General features: G+C 37.3%; 1 protein-coding gene across 1 annotated transcript; it reads left to right on the top strand.

Annotated features, from left to right (window-relative positions):
- The first annotated feature begins 247 nt into the window (after nt 1-247).
- LOC107813559 (regulator of nonsense transcripts 1 homolog) lies at nt 248-16,003 on the top strand. The gene is made up of 29 exons (XM_075253295.1): nt 248-974; nt 4,791-5,042; nt 5,129-5,299; nt 5,424-5,474; nt 6,276-6,368; nt 6,517-6,612; nt 6,838-6,888; nt 6,997-7,115; nt 7,581-7,689; nt 8,208-8,330; nt 8,426-8,497; nt 9,487-9,558; nt 9,720-9,786; nt 9,970-10,112; nt 10,250-10,321; nt 10,421-10,549; nt 11,152-11,307; nt 11,505-11,618; nt 11,694-11,792; nt 11,867-11,944; nt 12,333-12,467; nt 12,716-12,790; nt 12,887-12,995; nt 13,648-14,018; nt 14,096-14,158; nt 14,235-14,306; nt 14,453-14,584; nt 14,811-14,927; nt 15,176-16,003. Exons 1-29 carry the CDS (start codon nt 432-434, stop codon nt 15,308-15,310), a joined length of 3,819 nt encoding a protein of 1,272 aa, XP_075109396.1. The 5' UTR covers nt 248-431; the 3' UTR covers nt 15,311-16,003.
- The last annotated feature ends 2,133 nt before the right edge of the window (nt 16,004-18,136 follow it).

Genomic DNA, 18,136 nt, shown 5'->3' with positions numbered 1-18,136 from the left:
ATCTCCTTTAATATGAACTGTTCCGATTAGATTTTCAAGTGTTTTACTTTAGTATTTGCAAATTGCTATTTTTAAGAACAATGGGAAGAATTTTTTATTTTTTATTTTTTTTATTTTTTGGTCGAAAGAACAATGGGAAGATACCATATTTATAGATCAATTTTTATTTTAGATACAAAAACCATAATTTAATTAAACACGATTTAATAAAAAATATTAAATATGACGTATTTTTGTGCATTAAAGTATTTTTCCAAAACAGAATATTCATCATATCTTTCTCTCTCCTCTCTCTCTCTTCTTCGCCCTTTTCACCGAACCCTAACTTTCCCCTTTCCAAACCCTAATTCCGAACACACTAAAAGTCTCACTTCGAAATCGAAAACTTCAGCCTACATTGAATTCATATCTACGATTATTTTGATTATACGATGAATACTCAGCCGAACAATCTCTACGATACGGCGTCGCAGCCGGACACCGGGAACGATGCATACACATTCCTCGAATTCAACACGCAGGGCGAAGAATTCGATTATCCTGAATTTCAAGAGCTTTCACAGCCAATTCGATCGTCAGCGTGGCCTACGCCGTCGGATTCTCTGGTTTCCGAAGCACCCGATCGGCCTCCGTCTTCTGACGCCTCTCCGTCAAAAAAATCCCGCGGTGGAAACGGCGGAAATGGCTCTGGTGGTGGCGGGAACGGAAATGTTATTGGTAGTAGTAGTAATAATCAGGCGGCATCGGTGGTGGTGGATGCGTTGGCGGCGGGGATGAGCGGATTGAATTTTGAGGAGACGGTGGATGATGAGGGTTTTGAGTACGGAAAGGGGGATTTTGGTGTTGAGCATGCTTGTAAGTACTGTGGAGTGACGAATCCTGCTTGTGTAGTTAGGTGCAATGTGCCGTCTTGCCGTAAGTGGTTTTGTAATTCAAGGGGGAATACTTCGGGCTCACATATTGTTAATCACCTGGTATGTAAGAGAGATGCATTTTTTTCTCACGCACATTTGATTCTTGTTGTGAATGCCTGTTTTTCGTGGTCTATAGAAATGTGCAGAATAGATGTTATCATACAACAACAACAATAACTATGTCAATCCCAAACAAGTTGGGGTTGGTTCTATAAATCCTTACAGAATATGTTACTCATATAAACTCATTGCCAATATCGTACAAAATAAAAATAAAAGGACAAGAAGTTTATATTTCCTATTGACATATAAATATCTGCAAATAAATTTATCGTGCAACAATTATGCCCCAGTCTTAGACAAGTTGTGGTCTGTTATATGAATCCTTATTAACCATGTCATTCCATATTCATATGAACCCAGTATTATACAAAATAAATATAAAAAGTACTACGTACTAGAAGTTCATTATCTTGTTGACTTATAAATCTCTACAAAATAGGTTGTACCATAAAACAACAACTATGCCTCAATATCAAACAAGTTGGTGCCAATTTTCACTGATCATATTACTCCTATAAACTTATCTCAGGCCAATATTATACAAAATAAATTTAAAAAGTACTAGTAGTTTTTATATATTAAAAGGTAAGAATGTACCACCAACAACCTTTAGGTGTTTTGTTTGATAAGAATGTGCCACCAAAATAAGTTCTATAGAGCGATAAGGGATGAGTGTTGGCTTATCAAGAATTCACATGTCTAAAAGATGAAGGTAGTAGAAATGAGGATGTTGAGATGGATATATGGACATACCAGGATTGATAAAATTAAGAATGAAGATATTCGGGACAAGATGGGTGTGGCCCCTGCGGAGGACAAGATGAGATACGCGAGACTTGGATGATTCAGGCATGTGAAGATTAGAGGCACCGATGCTCGAGTGAGGAAGTGAAGAGGTGTGAGATGTTGGCCTTGCAGGGTCTAAGAAGAAGTAGAGGTAGAGGTAGGCTGAAATAGTATTGGGGAAAGGTGATTAAGCATGACATAGCGATGCTCCAGCTTATCGAGGACATGACCCTTGATAGGAAGGTATGAAAGTCGAGAATTAGGGTTAGGTAGCATAGCATTTTCCTTGTTCATTCCAGAAGTATTAGTTTACTACTTAGGGGTCGTTTAGTATGAGGCATAAGAAGGTATAGTGCTGGTATAAAAATTTAATACCACCTTAATATTTCGTTTGGTTAGCAAACCAGGTATAAGTTATCCCAGGATTAAAATTAACACCGGGATAACTTATACCTTATAGAGGGTGGGGTAATTAGCACCGGTATAACTTATACATTCTTCTTACAAATTATGCAATTGTCATATTTAATACAACATACCTAACAATGGATAAAAAACAATCCCAACATAACTAATCCCAGCATAACTTATCCTAGCATAACTTATACCAGTATAACTTATCCCGGCATAAGCCGTATTCAAACCAAACGACCCCTTAGTGTTAGTCTAGTATTTTTTTATTCTTAGATTTCTATTATTACTTGTTGTCTCTTTCGCTTCGGTTTTCTTATTGGTTGTTGGTGTCATTGCTTATTGTTACTCCTTCCTTTTTATCTTTCCTGAGCCAAGGGTCTACCGCAAAAGCCTCTCTACCTTCTCAAGGTAGGAGTAAGGTCTGCGTATACCCTACCCTCCCCAGACCCCACTTGTGGGGTTATACTGGGTTTGTTGTTGTTGTACGATTTTTTTATATTTCTTATGAATGTGTAAATGTCTGCAGAATAGGTTTATCATAACTACATTATTTTTTGACAAGTAGCTTACTAGCTTTATCATAATTAAATAAAAAAACGTGCATAGTAGCTTTATGGTATTTTCTTTTGTAGTTTATTTGGATGACTTGAAGTTGATTTACAAGTTATAATTTGGATGAAAAATAGTTTTTCTGTCCTCATTTTGCTAAAGGAAGTAGGGTTTTAAGTGGAATACCTTATACCTCACACCCATTACTCCCCTGAACTTAATATAGGTATATATATTTCAAGCTAAAGGCAGTAGTGTGCAGCACTAGCTGCAGATAGGGTCTTGGGGCAGGGGCGTGTTTCTCATAATGTATTTAGTCTCCTTCCTCCTGTCCTCCCTTTCTCTCTGGAGCTTGTTTCAGTGTTGTTAAAGGTGCGCTTAAGCCCTGAAGCGAGGCTCAAAACATGTTGAGAGCTTCGCCTCGCTTTGTGAGCGCTTTAGTGTCGCATCAAGGGTCTAAGACATACTTTTCCTTGCCAATGAGTGTAATCCTAAAAAGGTGACTCTAGACAACTTATATTTCACTTTATCTTAATTTTTTTTCAATTTCTTTGTCCATATATTTGTTATTCATGCTTATAATTATTGGTTTTGGACTACATATACATATTTTTACTTATTCTCCAATTGCACCTTTTTTCATTAAAGCTCACACTTTATTTGCGCTTTGCGCTTAAAGTCCTAACGAACTTTAGAGCTTTTTTGCGCTTTTCGCTTTTGATAACACTGGCTTGTTTTAGGAAAGGGAATAACATGGTTAAAAAAGGAGAAGTATGGAACCAGAAATACTAGTATCAGATAGCACCAGAAAAGTGAACTAGGGAAGTAGATGAAGCTTATGCATTTGTCTTTGACCTAGCGATTATTACACGACTAACCAATTAGTCTTTATTCCTTTTAAATTCTTTAAATCAAGCTTATTGGTAACTGCTGAGAGAATCTCCTTCCATTTTTCTTGTTTGTGTGTTATCAATAAGGTTTTTAGCCGAGTATAGTTCTTTTGTTTCATCTGGTGATGGATGGTCAATGGTGTGGATGTTGTTGGTTTTTGAGCTCTCTTTTATTTGCTTTTCCCCCATATTTGGGATGCTATTGCCCCCATGGCTTTACTCTTAACATAAAATGCAACATGTGATGCATGGGTTAGGCACTTCATGGGTTCGAGACCTACCACAGCCAAAAGCGTGAGTTTAAGCGGAGGAGTATAGAGGGGCAGGCCCATTATCCACCGTTTTTGAAGCATGCGCTACTGACCCTCGAGTGTTTCCTGGTCATTAAAAAAAATCGGGATGCTAATCTTCATAAAAAAAAATGGGGATGCTATTACTCATGCAGCTTCTAGCTGTTATGCCACGGGAAATAGATTTGCTGTTATGCCATGGGATATAGATTTGCTGCGTCCGTTTATTCTTTGGGAAAGCATATTTTTGAAGCAAGAATGGAAAATTTATTTGATACAAATGTATAGTTTTGTCAGCCTTTTTCTGTAGTATGGTGAATGTACATTTACTAGGTATAATGCTAGATTTTCGCAGGTCCTTATAAGTTAGTAAACCAACAAGTTCTTTTCTCTTTTTGTAGTGTATATTTCCAGCACCCTTTAGTGCTGGGATCTCTTCAATAAAAAAGATCTTTTATCCCAATAAAAGTACGTTTTTGTCAGATTCATGCAACTTTCACCTCCACTGAATTCTTCATTTATGCATGTGGGATAAGTTAAAAAGGAGCTTCTCTATATGTTTTTCAAGGAGAAAAGCCAAAGCACCACCTTTTCTTAGTTACTAAGGGAGTAGATTATCTCTAGTTGATACTGCATTTTGGAATGTCAGTTGTCCAAACTGTAGAAATAAATAAGGAATCTTAAATGCATATTATAATTTTTTCACCAGTCTAGGCAGTGGGATCAGCCACTTGCATTTAATGGACTTACGTTGGGGTGTTATATTCATCTCGCCTTTTCTACAACTGGCATGTCTATTATATTCTCTCCGGAAACAAGGCATTTATGGCGTATAATTTTTGTATTGTTGGCATTTATTGAATATTGTCAATTTTTTCTAATAGGTGCGAGCAAAACACAAGGAGGTGTGCCTTCATAAAGATAGTCCACTTGGAGAAACGATTCTAGAGTGCTACAATTGTGGATGCCGAAATGTCTTTCTTCTTGGTTTCATTTCTGCTAAGGCAGAGAGTGTTGTTGTTCTCCTCTGTAGGGAACCTTGTCTTAGTGTTAATGCATTGAAGGATATGAACTGGGACCTAAGCCAGTGGTGCCCGCTCATTGATGACAGGTGCTTTTTGCAGTGGCTTGTTAAGGTCTGGATTCTCTTTCTTGTTCTCTCTCTTTGATCCTTTTGGTTTTTGTTTTCTGTCCTGTATTTGTTACGTGTGGAGTGCTGCAGGTCCCCTCTGAGCAAGAACAGTTGAGGGCGCGCCAGATCAGCGCTCAACAAATCAACAAAGTAGAAGAATTGTGGAAGACTAATCCAGATGCTACCCTGGAAGATCTTGAGAAGCCTGGTGTAGATGATGAGCCTCAGCCCGTTGCCTTGAAGTATGAAGATGCCTATCAGGTTCTCACTGGATGATGCTATTGTATTATCTCCTCTGCCTTTTATGTGTAATAAATGCTGTGCAGGAATTGCTTTACTATGTATTGACATTTTAACTAAGTTTGCCTTCACCCTTCTAATGTAGTATCAAAACATATTTGCACCATTGATCAAGCTCGAAGCTGACTACGATAAGGTATGTCAGGTTTTGAAGATGATTTTACATGCTGAAGCGTGAGTGCGTCAATGAATACTGTACTATTCTTAGCTTTTTATTACATCCTGAAATTTCATGTATTTTCCTCTAACTTTACATGTTCCTTTTCACCTTTGCTTTTGGATAGTGAGCATACTACTTACCCAAGTTTACTTGATAGAGAGTTTTGTTCATACAAGTGTTGATTTTATGACAATTGCATTTACGCTTGTTCGTCTTTTTCTTCTTGATTCTTAACGATTGTGACAGTGGAGCTAAGACATGCGAAGTTACTTTCCTCTGTTGTCACTCTTGAGTAAATATGTGAGCGCACAACTTACCTAAGTTTACTTGATAGTGAATTTTGTCATACAAATGTTGATTTTATGAGGACAATTGTATTTATGCTTGCTTATCTTTTTCTTCTTGATTCTTAATGTCCGTGACAATTGAGTTAAGACATTCGAAGTTACTTCTCTCTGTTGTCACTCTTGAGTAAAGATGGGAGCGTACTACTTACCTAAGTTTACTTGATACTGAGTTTTGTCTCTACAAATGTTGATTTATGCTGAATATTGCATTTAAGCTTGCTTGTCTTTTTCTTCTTCATTCTTAACCTCTGTGACAATTGAGCTAAGACATGTGAAGTTACTTCTCTCTGTTGTCATTCTTTTTCTGAGATTGTGATGTTTTCCCTTGTCAATTAATCTTCCCATCGTGTCTTCTTCGTCTCCAAGTAGAGTTTATACTTGGGTTGAGATACTGCTTACAAGTTTTTGAGTTCTTTTTTCTGTTTGGTAGATGATGAAAGAGTCTCAGAGTAAAGACAATCTTACTATTCGATGGGATATTGGTCTCAACAAGAAACGCGTTGCGTACTTTGTCTTCCCTAAGGTATTTTCTTGTTATTTTTCCTGCTATGATTCTTCTAGATTCTCAGACTGTTATAGAGCTTATTGCTGTCATTTACTATTAAATCTTGATATGGGAAATCTCTTGTGTCTTTCCCTATCTGAATTGAAGATGGTCTGCTGTTTTTTAGGAAGATAATGAGTTGCGTCTTGTACCTGGTGATGAGCTAAGGCTGCGATATTCAGGGGATGCAGCACATCCAGCTTGGCAATCCGTGGGGCACGTGGTATGGGCATTTTGCTTGATCTCCAACTCTTTTTGAGAGGGAAAATAATTTATGGAGTAAACAAGTAAATTGGTTGGAATGAAAAAGGCTCCCAGAATCATGGAAAATTTTCTTAATTCTTAGAAGAGCTTCTCGGAAAGCTCCCTGCTTCTTGTTTTCTTGGGTTGTTAAGGGCATCTTTTGCAATTTCTAGCCTGAGATATTGATTGACTATTCAATTTTCAGGTAAAATTAACTGCTCAAGAGGAGGTTGCGCTTGAACTTCGTGTCAGCCAGGTACCTTAGTTTTTAGATTGCTAGTCTCTTCTCGATTTTCTGTTTTCTTCTTTCACCATGTTTTGGCTTGTACTTTGGGCCTTTTCTAAACTAGTCCTGTCTTAACAGGGGGTTCCTGTCGATGTGACCCATGGGCTTAGTGTTGACTTTGTTTGGAAAAGTACGAGCTTTGATCGGATGCAGAGTGCGATGAAAACCTTTGCAGTGGATGAGACTAGTGTCAGTGGGTGAGTGAGAATGTCTGGTTTCTGTGTAGAAAGATAAAAAAACAATTGTGAAGATTTCATGTACTTTTAATTAATTATCTTACTTGCCTAAGATTTATTATTCCATTTAAACCTTTTCAAAAAGGTGTTCATCGAATTGGTTTGTCCCTTTTTTATTTGTTTATTGTAGGTATCTTGTAATGCTGCTGATGATTATACATTTAGAGAAATGGCTGCTCTTTCTTTAACTTTGTCTCGTTGAATGTTTAAGATACTACATCCTTTTTTTGGATGAAGTAATAAGGGATACTGCATCTTTTCTTTTGTTGCCTAGTCATTGTATCCTGAATGAAACTTTGAATTCATCTATGTAGTACAAAGGAATGTCATATTCATGGATGTAACAACTAACTTTATTTGGGTCAACCAGTTGTAACTTCTATCGATGGAGCATTTAGTTTTGCATTCTCTTTGCTTCTTGTGCAGATATATTTACCATCACCTGTTAGGTCATGAAGTTGAGATGCAGATGGTCCGCAATGCACTTCCTCGCCGTTTTGGTGCCCCTGGTCTTCCAGAGCTTAATGCATCTCAGGTTGAGGGCGCTATCTGTTTGCTTGAACCTGTTGCCTCTTTTCCCTCATTTCTAAAAAAGCATATTTCCTTTAGCTTCAATATTGATCACGCTTCCAAACCTTTTTCAGGATACCTTTGAACGGGATTTTTTGACAATGAAAATTGTTAGTAGTTCACTAAGCATACACATGTAGTATCAAACATGTTATGATGGCAAGTTTGCTTACATTTGAGAATTATAGTGAATAATCAACCCTGATTGCTGTGTTGGTACATGTTACATTGTGGAACCCCTATTAACAAGCACATGCAATCCAAATTTTAGTTGCTGTTTTGTTCTCTCTTTTCATAAAATTGCCCCCTCAATTTCGGCAGCTTACTTAATTAAGCTTAATGCAGAAGTGGTGCCCCATAGTCAGTTGTTTCCCCTCACCCCCTTAACCAAAAAAATACCCCTCCACCACCAACAGTGGAAGGAGGTTCTCAAAAGGAGTTATTGATTCTGGTTGTCTTATTGATCCATGTTTGCTCTCTTAGGTTTTTGCTGTAAAAAGTGTTCTTCAAAAGCCCATCAGTTTAATTCAAGGTCCACCTGGAACGGGAAAAACTGTCACCTCTGCCGCCATTGTGTATCATATGGCCAAACAAGGCCAAGGACAGGTAACTTTAAGTCATTTTTACTTATATTTGCTCTAGGTATTAGTTGCTTGATATAATGGCTCTTTACAATCATTTGCTGACTATTATTTCATCAGGTTTTGGTCTGTGCCCCCAGTAATGTTGCTGTGGATCAATTAGCAGAGAAGATAAGTGCTACTGGTCTGAAGGTGAGGCACCAGCTATTTCTGTATCTCCTTCCCACCCTCCAACCCAAGAAAAATAAAGTGATGAAGATTGAAGACATTTTGAACTGACTGGGAAATCACTATTTTGGTGTTTAATGCATATTTATGCAGCACGTGTTTCTAGTGGAAGCATCTTGCAGAATGTTGGACTTTTGTCCACCTACCTTTGACATAGTATATATATCTCCATCCCCTATCAGCTCCTTTTATGGTAATGATTTAAAGAAAGAGTTCTATTTATATCCTCAGATGGATATGGTTAACTGAAGGACAAAAATGAATCTTTTTTGATAAGATTTTTTTTTTGATAAGAAGGACAAAAAATGAATCTCCCATATCCATCCCAATCGGCCATGTCCCACCAGTGGAAGATGTAAGTTAGATATTACTAGGTTCAACCGAACCTACTATTTTGACAGGAGCATAAATATCTATACATAAAAATCACTAAAATTTACTTCTTAACCATGATTTGAAATATTTTTTGATAAGATTTTTATTTTTGATAAGTTTTCGATTTTTTTGGATAAGAAGGACAAAAAATGAATCTCTTATATCCATCCCAATCGGCCCTGTTCCACCAGTGGTAGATGTAAGTTAGATGTTACTAGGTTCAACCGAACCTACTATTTTGACAGGAGCATAAATATCTATACGTAAAAATCACTAAAATTTACTTCTTAACCATAATTTGAAATATGCAATGTGTTCAGTGCCAAAAATCTTATAGGTCGAACCCATTGAGGTTTAATTCTGGATCTCAGTCCAACCCATGAATACAAACTGAAGGCGAAGGACATTGGAGTCTAAAAGTACTGGAAATATAATAAGAAATGTAATAAAAATGATCAGAAAATTCCAACTACCTCTTTTTATTTTTTTATTTTTTTTATTTACAAATAACTCTTTTTTTTTTAATTTTTATTTGTGAGAATATTAGGTCCTTTCTCATATAATTTTCTTTCTTCCAGGTGGTCAGGCTCTGTGCCAAGTCAAGGGAAGCTGTCAGTTCTCCTGTCGAGCATTTAACCCTTCACTATCAGGTTAGTTTTTTAATTTGTTATCCTCAAATATTTTTTATATATCGTTCTATTTTTAATGATATGTTGTAAACTTTTGTTTATACAGGTTCGCCATCTTGACACATCTGAGAAGAGTGAACTGCACAAGTTACAGCAACTGTTGCAAACTTTTGTTTATACAGGTTCGCCATCTTGACACGTCTGAGAAGAGTGAACTGTACAAGTTACAGCAACTGAAGGATGAACAAGGTTTGTGTTTCTTTCCTGGATTCTCTTTGGCCTCATATATATTGGGGGGATTTAGCATTTACATGGTGATACTTTTAGCGTAGTGCTCGGTTTTTTTCCCTCTTTCTCATTATATATATCCTTTATTAGAGCATTCTAAATATGTGCACGTGATTCAGAGTCATTTGGTTAATGAACTTTCAGGAGAACTCTCCAGCAGTGATGAGAAGAAGTATAAAGCTTTGAAGCGGGCAACAGAGAGGGAAATAGCTCAGAGTGCTGATGTAATTTGTTGCACATGCGTTGGTGCTGGAGACCCTAGATTGGCTAACTTCAGATTCCGCCAGGTTGGTTCACCTTATTACTGAAGATTTTGAGGATTTCCCAAGTATTTTAGATTTTCACTTTCTTATTTTCGTTCTTATGTACTCATTCTGGATTCTTGCTGATTTTAACATTTCTGTTGTGTTAAACCTCTTGGTAGGTGCTTATTGATGAATCCACTCAGGCTACTGAGCCTGAATGTCTTATTCCTTTGGTTCTTGGCGCAAAGCAGGTCACCATTACAATTAATGTCATGTTGAAATTCATTTATGAAAAAATGTCATACTGAAATATAGTACGATGTTGGGTCTTACTGTGAGTTTTGTGCTAGGCTGTTCTTGTCGGAGATCATTGCCAGCTTGGACCAGTCATTATGTGCAAGAAAGCGGCCCGTGCTGGACTTGCTCAATCTCTATTTGAGCGCCTTGTGTTTCTAGGAGTGAAGCCAATTAGGTTACAGGTGATTGCCTGTCTGTTGATGTGTTAACATTTCATCGGGGTTGGTAGTGGCTGAAGTTAAATATAAGATTCTCTTTTTTCAGTTATTCTCTTGTTTCTCATATAGTTGGCATAGTGATTGGGAGTGCTCTTTAGTCATCTATGAAGACTTGAGGAGTCTGCTTCACATTTTTGGGGCGGGGTGGGGGTGGGGGGTGGAGTAAGATGTTCCTGGTATTTTAACTCTTCTTCAATAATCTACCACTTCCCCATACCTTTTATTTGGGCGGAGCTGCAAGAATCATGCTAGGGTTTTCTGATTTTTCTATGCTTCATGTAGCATTGTGGTGTTCGGTTATGTCATTATCTATCTGAGCTGTTTTGAGTTTCTAAGCTTCTCATTCTAGCTGCTTTTATTTGCTTGCCAAGCAATAATTGTTAATCCCCTCTTGCTCGTATTTTTTTTTTTTCGTTTTGTTTCCTTGGACGTAGAGTTGCCTGGTCACTTCCTCTTTCAGAGTACTGTTTATCTTTATTTGGCTATTTCTTAAGTCTGTAAAGCATCAGAATTCTTCTATTCCATTACTAATCTTGATTATGCTGTCTATTTGTTTGCAATTCCAGGTACAATACCGTATGCATCCTGCATTATCTGAGTTTCCATCAAATAGCTTTTATGAAGGTACACTCCAAAATGGTGTAACCATCAATGAAAGGCAATCAACAGGCATTGATTTCCCTTGGCCTGTGCCCAACCGTCCCATGTTCTTCTATGTTCAGGTATTATCAGATTATGTTAGCTGATTCTTCTTTGTTTTTCGTTTTTTGAGTTGTGGAAAAATCTGTCATTTTCGTTTTGGGATGTTATTGTGATGGTTATGGATATAGTAAAGATTGTTTCTCCTATATAGTTTATAGGAATTTTTTCCTGGTTTACTGATATATTCAAATTTGAATACTTGGTAATTCATCTATAGATGGGACAAGAGGAGATCAGTGCTAGTGGAACTTCCTATCTGAATAGAACTGAAGCTGCAAATGTGGAGAAGATTGTGACTACATTTCTAAAGAGTGGTGTAGTCCCTAGTCAGGTAAATTCTTATATGCATCTTTAAGGTTGAACACCTTCTTTTTGTGGCGAGGATGTAATTATTTTATATTCACAGATTGGGGTCATAACACCATATGAGGGTCAACGAGCTTACATTGTAAATTACATGGCAAGAAATGGTTCCTTGAGACAACAACTTTACAAGGAAATTGAGGTAGGCATTAAATAGATGAGCTTTATGCTTTTCTTGGATTCTTAATACTTACTGTGAGTATTTGCTATGTTCAGGTTGCAAGTGTTGATTCATTTCAAGGGAGGGAAAAGGATTATATTATTTTGTCTTGTGTCAGGAGTAATGAGCATCAGGTTGGTTTGCATATCCATTAATTCTCTTTTTGATGCTTCATTTTTTAACATATTCTGATTTGATTCGATCTGTTGAAGATTTATGCATCCTCCTGTGAACCATACCTCTGTTCTTTTTTTCTCTCTAACCTCCCCCCCCCTCTCCTTTTTGGAGTTTGTTTAACTTCATTTGCAAAAAGTTTCAGTTCTTTTTTATTTCGGGGTGCAGGAGGTCGGGTGGAATTTTTGTTAGGCGTTAAGATATGTTTTTGCAATAACTTGCATGCTTAATATATAGTCAGTGTGGATCTCTGACTCTCTTGTGCTTAAGCTTTAATCTATTCCACCAGTTCCCATATTTCACTGTTAAACTTTAAGTATTGAGAACATCTTTTACTTCTCTTTTTAGGGCATTGGATTCCTTAATGATCCACGGAGGCTTAATGTTGCCCTTACACGTGCTCGTTATGGTATTGTTATACTTGGAAATCCTAAAGTTCTTAGCAAACAGCCTCTGTGGAATGGCTTGTTGACACACTACAAGGTAATTTCTTCAAAATATTCTCTTGTAATGCTTATTAGGCATTATTTCGCGATTTCTCTACACTTCGGAGAAGTTATGAACTGGCAAAGTTGACATAATATTAGGTGGTTAATTTTTTGGGATAATATATCACGTTGAATTTGTTAGGCAATATTGTTACTGTCTGCAGGCTGGGGACGTATTGAGTAATGTCTCAGTAGGTGTTTCATGCTTTGAGATGCTCATGCTTTAATGAATTTGTTTCTCAGGAGCATGAGTGCTTGGTAGAAGGTCCTCTGAATAACTTAAAGCAGAGCATGGTTCAATTTCAGAAGCCCAAAAAGGTACTTATTGTGGTCAAATACTCTTCCAAAGTTATATGTTTGTGCTTGTGCTTGATTATGCATCAGTACTCAGGTTTCTTGTAACATTGTTTGCAGATCTACAATGAGCGCAGACTTTTCTTTGGTGGTGGACCAGGAATTCCAGGTGACAGTTTTGGATCTGCTTCAGGCCCCAATGCTGACAGGAGAAATAGTCGTTCTAGGGGTATGGTGGATCTGAACTTTCCCCCACTGACTGTTAATTGCTTGCTGAGATGTTGTATGATTGGAGCTCGTGTCTTTCATCTGATAATGTGTCAGAAAACTGCTTTTGCTTTCTTATTGTACAGTTTTTCTCAAAGAAACTTTGGAATAGGAGTGACAAAATGGTTAAAAGAAAACAGCTAACCACCCATATTATCCACTAAAAAATGGGTTGGATAATGAACTTTTTAAAAACGGGTCAGATATGGATAAGAACCATATTATCCATTTATAAAATGGTTAACCAATAGGTAACTAATGGATAACCAATGGGTCTAACTTTTACATTTGTAAAACCTCAAATTGGGGGTTCCTCAAGTTAGGGAGACTAAGAATTCTCCCAAAAGTGATCATATGCAAGAAGTCATGGATAATATGGTTACCCATATTATCCGCCGGTTAACCCGTTTTTTTTATCCGTATTAAATATGGGCCGGGTTGGATAATTTATCCGTTTTTCATTACCCATTTTCGACCTGACCTATATCCGCCCCGCCCCGCCAGTTTGCCACTCCTTTGGAGTAACTAGAAAATTTTCATTATTATTATTATAATCTCATGGAATTTATATATGTATTTGTCTGCTTTTGCTGAGGATATGATTTTAAGTGTAGGTTCTTATATGGCACCTGGTGTACCCAACGGTACTCAGAAACCTGGTCTTCATCCTGCTGGTTATCCAATGCCTCGGGTTCCCTTTCCACCTTACCATGGAGGCCCTCCACAACCGTATGCAATTCCTACTCGTGGTGCTGTCCATGGGCCTGTTGGAGCTGTTCCTCATGTTCCACAGCCAGGTAGCCGGGGTTTTGGGGCTGGACGTGGCAATGCCAATGCACCAATTGGTAGTCATCTCCCTCACCATCAAGGCGCCCAGCAACAGGCTGGAAGTCTTGGATCTAACTTCAACTTTCCTGCATTGGAGAATCCAAACAGTCAGCCTTCTGTTGGAGGACCTTTATCTCAGCCTGGATATGCTTCTAATGTTAGTAAATTTCAGTTTGTTTTTTCGATCAATAGTAGGTGATTTGCTGTAAGCATTTTCTCTCTTTTGAATTATAGATGGGTATCCAGGGACCAGGCCAGACATTTCGGGATGGATATTCTATGGGTAGCATGTCACAGGTGATTGATTCTGAACATCAAAATTGTTATTTTGATTTAATTTTTCTATCATATTTACCTTAGATTTGTTCATCAGGATTTCGTGGGAGATGATTTCAAGAGCCAGGGGTCTCATGTTCCATATAACGTTGCTGACTTCTCTACACAGGTTCTTGTCCTGCACATTTTCCAGTAATTGTATATTGGGCCTGCACATCACTGCCCTTTTTATGCATAATTATTTGATTTTCTCGCTCCAATTAGTTTACATAGGCAAAGCAATATTAACTGGCCTTTTTTTTTGTTGGTATTTAGGCTTCTCAAAGTGGATATGCTGTTGATTATGTAACTCAAGGAGCACAGGCTGGTTTTCCAGGGAACTTCTTAAACCAGAGTTCGCAATCTGGATACTCCCGTTTTGGTTCAGGAAATGAATTCATGTCACAGGTTAATTTTAATTGTTCACTCCTTTGGCCCCTTAATGTCTCAAACTTTAAGGCCTGGAAAGCATGTATTTAAATATGAGAGTCTGGAAGTTTTCACAAGTTCATCATTAGCTCTTCTGACTGGGTGGCTTTGGTAGACGAGTTAATTGAAGTGGTCTCTTATGTTTTCTTTTCTCTTGATCTTCCGGTTGGACTTTTGCTTATCGGACTTTTTATTTCTGGTGCAGGACTACATGGCTCATGGATCCCAAGGTCTCTTTACTCAAGCTGGATACAATAATCCATCACAAGATGATGGTCCACAGAATCATTTTGGCATGTCCAATGCATCTCTTCAGTCTCAGGTTAGTTTATTAAATAATTCTGCTTGAGAGTTGGCTAAATTATTGACACGCACAAAATAGGAAATATGGATTAGGCGAAGTCCACTAGATTGCACAAATGATTCTTCACGGGAATATAATGCCAGGGGACTTCGCTTGTTAGAAAATATTTTCTTCTTGCTATTAGTTTATTTCAACTAGTCTAATGTCACTTGGATGATTGAGGTTTTCCTTGGAATAGCACTTGAATTTGATTCCACTTTTTCCAGAGTTCGCTTAATCCACTTTACTCCCAACCATTTGCTCACTACAACACGCAACCATTTAACATGCAAAGCCAACCTCAGCAGCAAGCCCCACAAGGCCAGGGCTTCCAAAATCAGAAACTTCACTACAATAGTTGAAGATCGCAGGCTTGTTTATGTGATGGGTTATAGTTTGCTTCCAGCAATTTGGTTGATGCTGTCAACACGTGGACCATATTATCTGACCTAAGATGAGGTAAAGAGTTTGCTAATAATTCAGGTCAAATGGTGACATATCCCTTGCCAGTGATTCTGAATGTTGAGTCAGAGGCTGGAGTGGTGGAAGGCTCTCTGCTCAAGTAAACCATGCGCAGCACAACTGGTGCTGAGAAAGGAAAAATAACCCATGTTATCTTTGTGAAGTTTTACATATTGTTTGAAGAGAAAGTAATACTATTTCTCCGGGAGAGAAAGGTTACATGGCATGCTATTGGCCGGAAGGGTGGGTTATTCAGGACACGGAGCTTGCTACTTGCGCATTGGAAGTACAACATTGTTTGAAGCTGCGACCATATCTTTTGTACAGTGTCCAGGCGAAAGTCAGCTAACCCTTTCAGCTCTTCCTGACATGTAATTAAACTCTTTAGTCTTTGTATTACGTGGATAATGACGATAATTATCAATGTATTTATGTTTCAGCACTTGAGGTATTGGGTATATAAACATGCAGGTATTAGTCATTTGATTAAACTGGGTTGCTTGTAATCCAGTATCATTTTTTGTGTGGATGTCTTTTGAAGCGTTTTGCTTGGAGTAGTCAATGGAAAATGGAATACGAGTACTTCAGCACTGCATTCGTTTGTTTTGCCACACCTCCATGGCATCTCCCATCTAATTCTACCTTCCATGGAGAATTGCCTTTCGAGTTTTTAGAAAAACTGTCGTGTCTGTGAAGAGAACTCTATTTATTACACTAGCGTGGTTGTTTTCTTGCTTGTTAGCATTTTTTTCTGATTACATGTAGCGCGCTTGACTGGTAAGATGGAGCCTTTTTTTTTGCTTGGCTGAAGCCATATAAGGCTTAAAGGGATTGTATGTTTAGGATGCATCCAGATGAAATCTTGCCCTGGACGAATGTTAATTACTAATATGAAATTAACTTTAAGATGTATTTAATTCAACGGGGAAAAGTTGGTTACATTGATGTTTTGGGCTTTTGCAAGTTAATGACTTGCATTTGCATGTGCGATGGGCGAAGGTTGTTTCTCTTATAGGCAGTTGCCTGCGCTATAATTTTATTATAGTTCTTTATTGAGGACATAATTTTTTGTTGTTTCTTTCTGTGTGAAATTAATACCTTTTTAGCATTTATAAAATAGTTCAAAGTTTTTTAAAGATCGCAGAGTGCGCATAACTGATACTTCCGTCGGTACTTATTTAAAAACGAAAAATGACGCTGTAAAAAATAATAGCCGAAAAAATATATAAAGTGTATATTTTTTTGTATATATATATATATACTTTTTCGGCTACCAAATAACAATGTATAAAGATCGCAGAGTGCGCATAACTTATACACTTTTTTCGGCTACCAGACGTAAATAGTTTCTCGTGCAGGCTAAAAGTAATAATACTCCGTTTACTTGATGTCAAGCTTATCAACGGGGCTATTATTGAAGATTGTAAGTATTTGCTGGAAGCCAATATGGCTACTATTACACATATTTGGAAGGGGGCGATGCTGACTTTCTAACGAATGAAAGACACAAACATGAAGAAGCTCTGATAATCTAGGAAACTGCGGTTAAGGAAATGAAGTTTTTTTCACTTTGCTGATTCAAACCATGTCATGTATAACGGCATAAGAGATTTTAAGTAGGGAAAATGATACTGTATAGCCGCTCTTAAAATAATAGCCGAAATATACATTATAAAAATTATACAAATTTTATATACGTTTTCGGCTACCATTTGGCGTGGACTAAAATTAAAAAAAAAAACTTTTAAATACTTTATTGAGTATTTTCCAATGTAACAACAAAAGAAGAAAGTTCAGTTCATATATTAAGGCGGAATTTATAGCAAACGCAGTAGGGTTGGTCCAGCAACAATAAGCGTGTGTAATGCAGGTCTGATTGACAATAACATTATTATATAAAAACCAGTAGAATATTAGCAACAAATCAGAATGGCGCAGCGGAAGCGTGGTGGGCCCATAACCCACAGGTCCCAGGATCGAAACCTGGCTCTGATATATAATTAGAGACAAAGGCTTCCATATGCATATTTTTTGTGTACCGTTACCATTTTTACTCATTATAAGCTTTTCAAATTTATAACTGGCTAATTTGTTAACAAGAAATATGGTTGTTTAACACCCCCCTCCCTCCCCCGGTTAATCCGCAGACCTTACCTCTACTCAGGATGGGATAGAGAGACTGTTTCCGGAAGACCCTCGGCTCAGAAACAATAGATATGTGACAACAAAACCCAAAAAATAATATCAGCAACTTAAAAGACAACAAATAAACGAAAAAATAATAACGCAAATATTATGCAAAAGTGTGAAACACAGCATAAATATCAAAAGCCGAAGGAAAAACAAAGGGACAAAAGCATATGACAAGATATCAATTAGAAAGTAATCAAGTTCCTAATGGGAATTATTAAAAGGATAAAGGTATGTTAGGTAACATGTTGTTCAATTTTCCACTTTGTTTTCTTGAAACTCAAATTTCATTTACTCAAAATGCTTTATTGAGTCATTAGGGATAAAATAAAATATCTTATATTAATGAGTTTCACTAGAAATGTAATTTTTTTTTTAAAAATAGATTAAGAAAAAGAACGAGTGTCAATTGAAATAGATTTTTATATGAACCATCATTAATCAGAGGTTTTAGGTTCAGGTCATTCTCATTTTCTCTTTTTCTCCTTTAATAAGCTTTATGCTATGCGATTCCTAATTAATCCCGTTTCAAAACA

This window comes from Nicotiana tabacum, chromosome 5, assembly GCF_000715075.1.
Source record: "Nicotiana tabacum cultivar K326 chromosome 5, ASM71507v2, whole genome shotgun sequence".
Taxonomy (NCBI): domain Eukaryota; kingdom Viridiplantae; phylum Streptophyta; class Magnoliopsida; order Solanales; family Solanaceae; genus Nicotiana; species Nicotiana tabacum.
This window is presented reverse-complemented; position numbering and strand designations above follow the sequence as displayed.

What these genes read in the sequence shown, in the direction of transcription:
- LOC107813559 (XM_075253295.1), top strand. Translation starts at nt 432, where the DNA reads ATGAATACTCAGCCGAACAATCTCTACGATACGGCGTCGCAGCCGGAC. An exon ending in TCGAAGCTGACTACGATAAG is followed by an intron (nt 5,475 to 6,275) that starts GTATGTCAGGTT and finishes TCTGTTTGGTAG; the next exon opens with ATGATGAAAGAGTCTCAGAG. An exon ending in GCTTGTTGACACACTACAAG is followed by an intron (nt 12,468 to 12,715) that starts GTAATTTCTTCA and finishes TTTGTTTCTCAG; the next exon opens with GAGCATGAGTGCTTGGTAGA.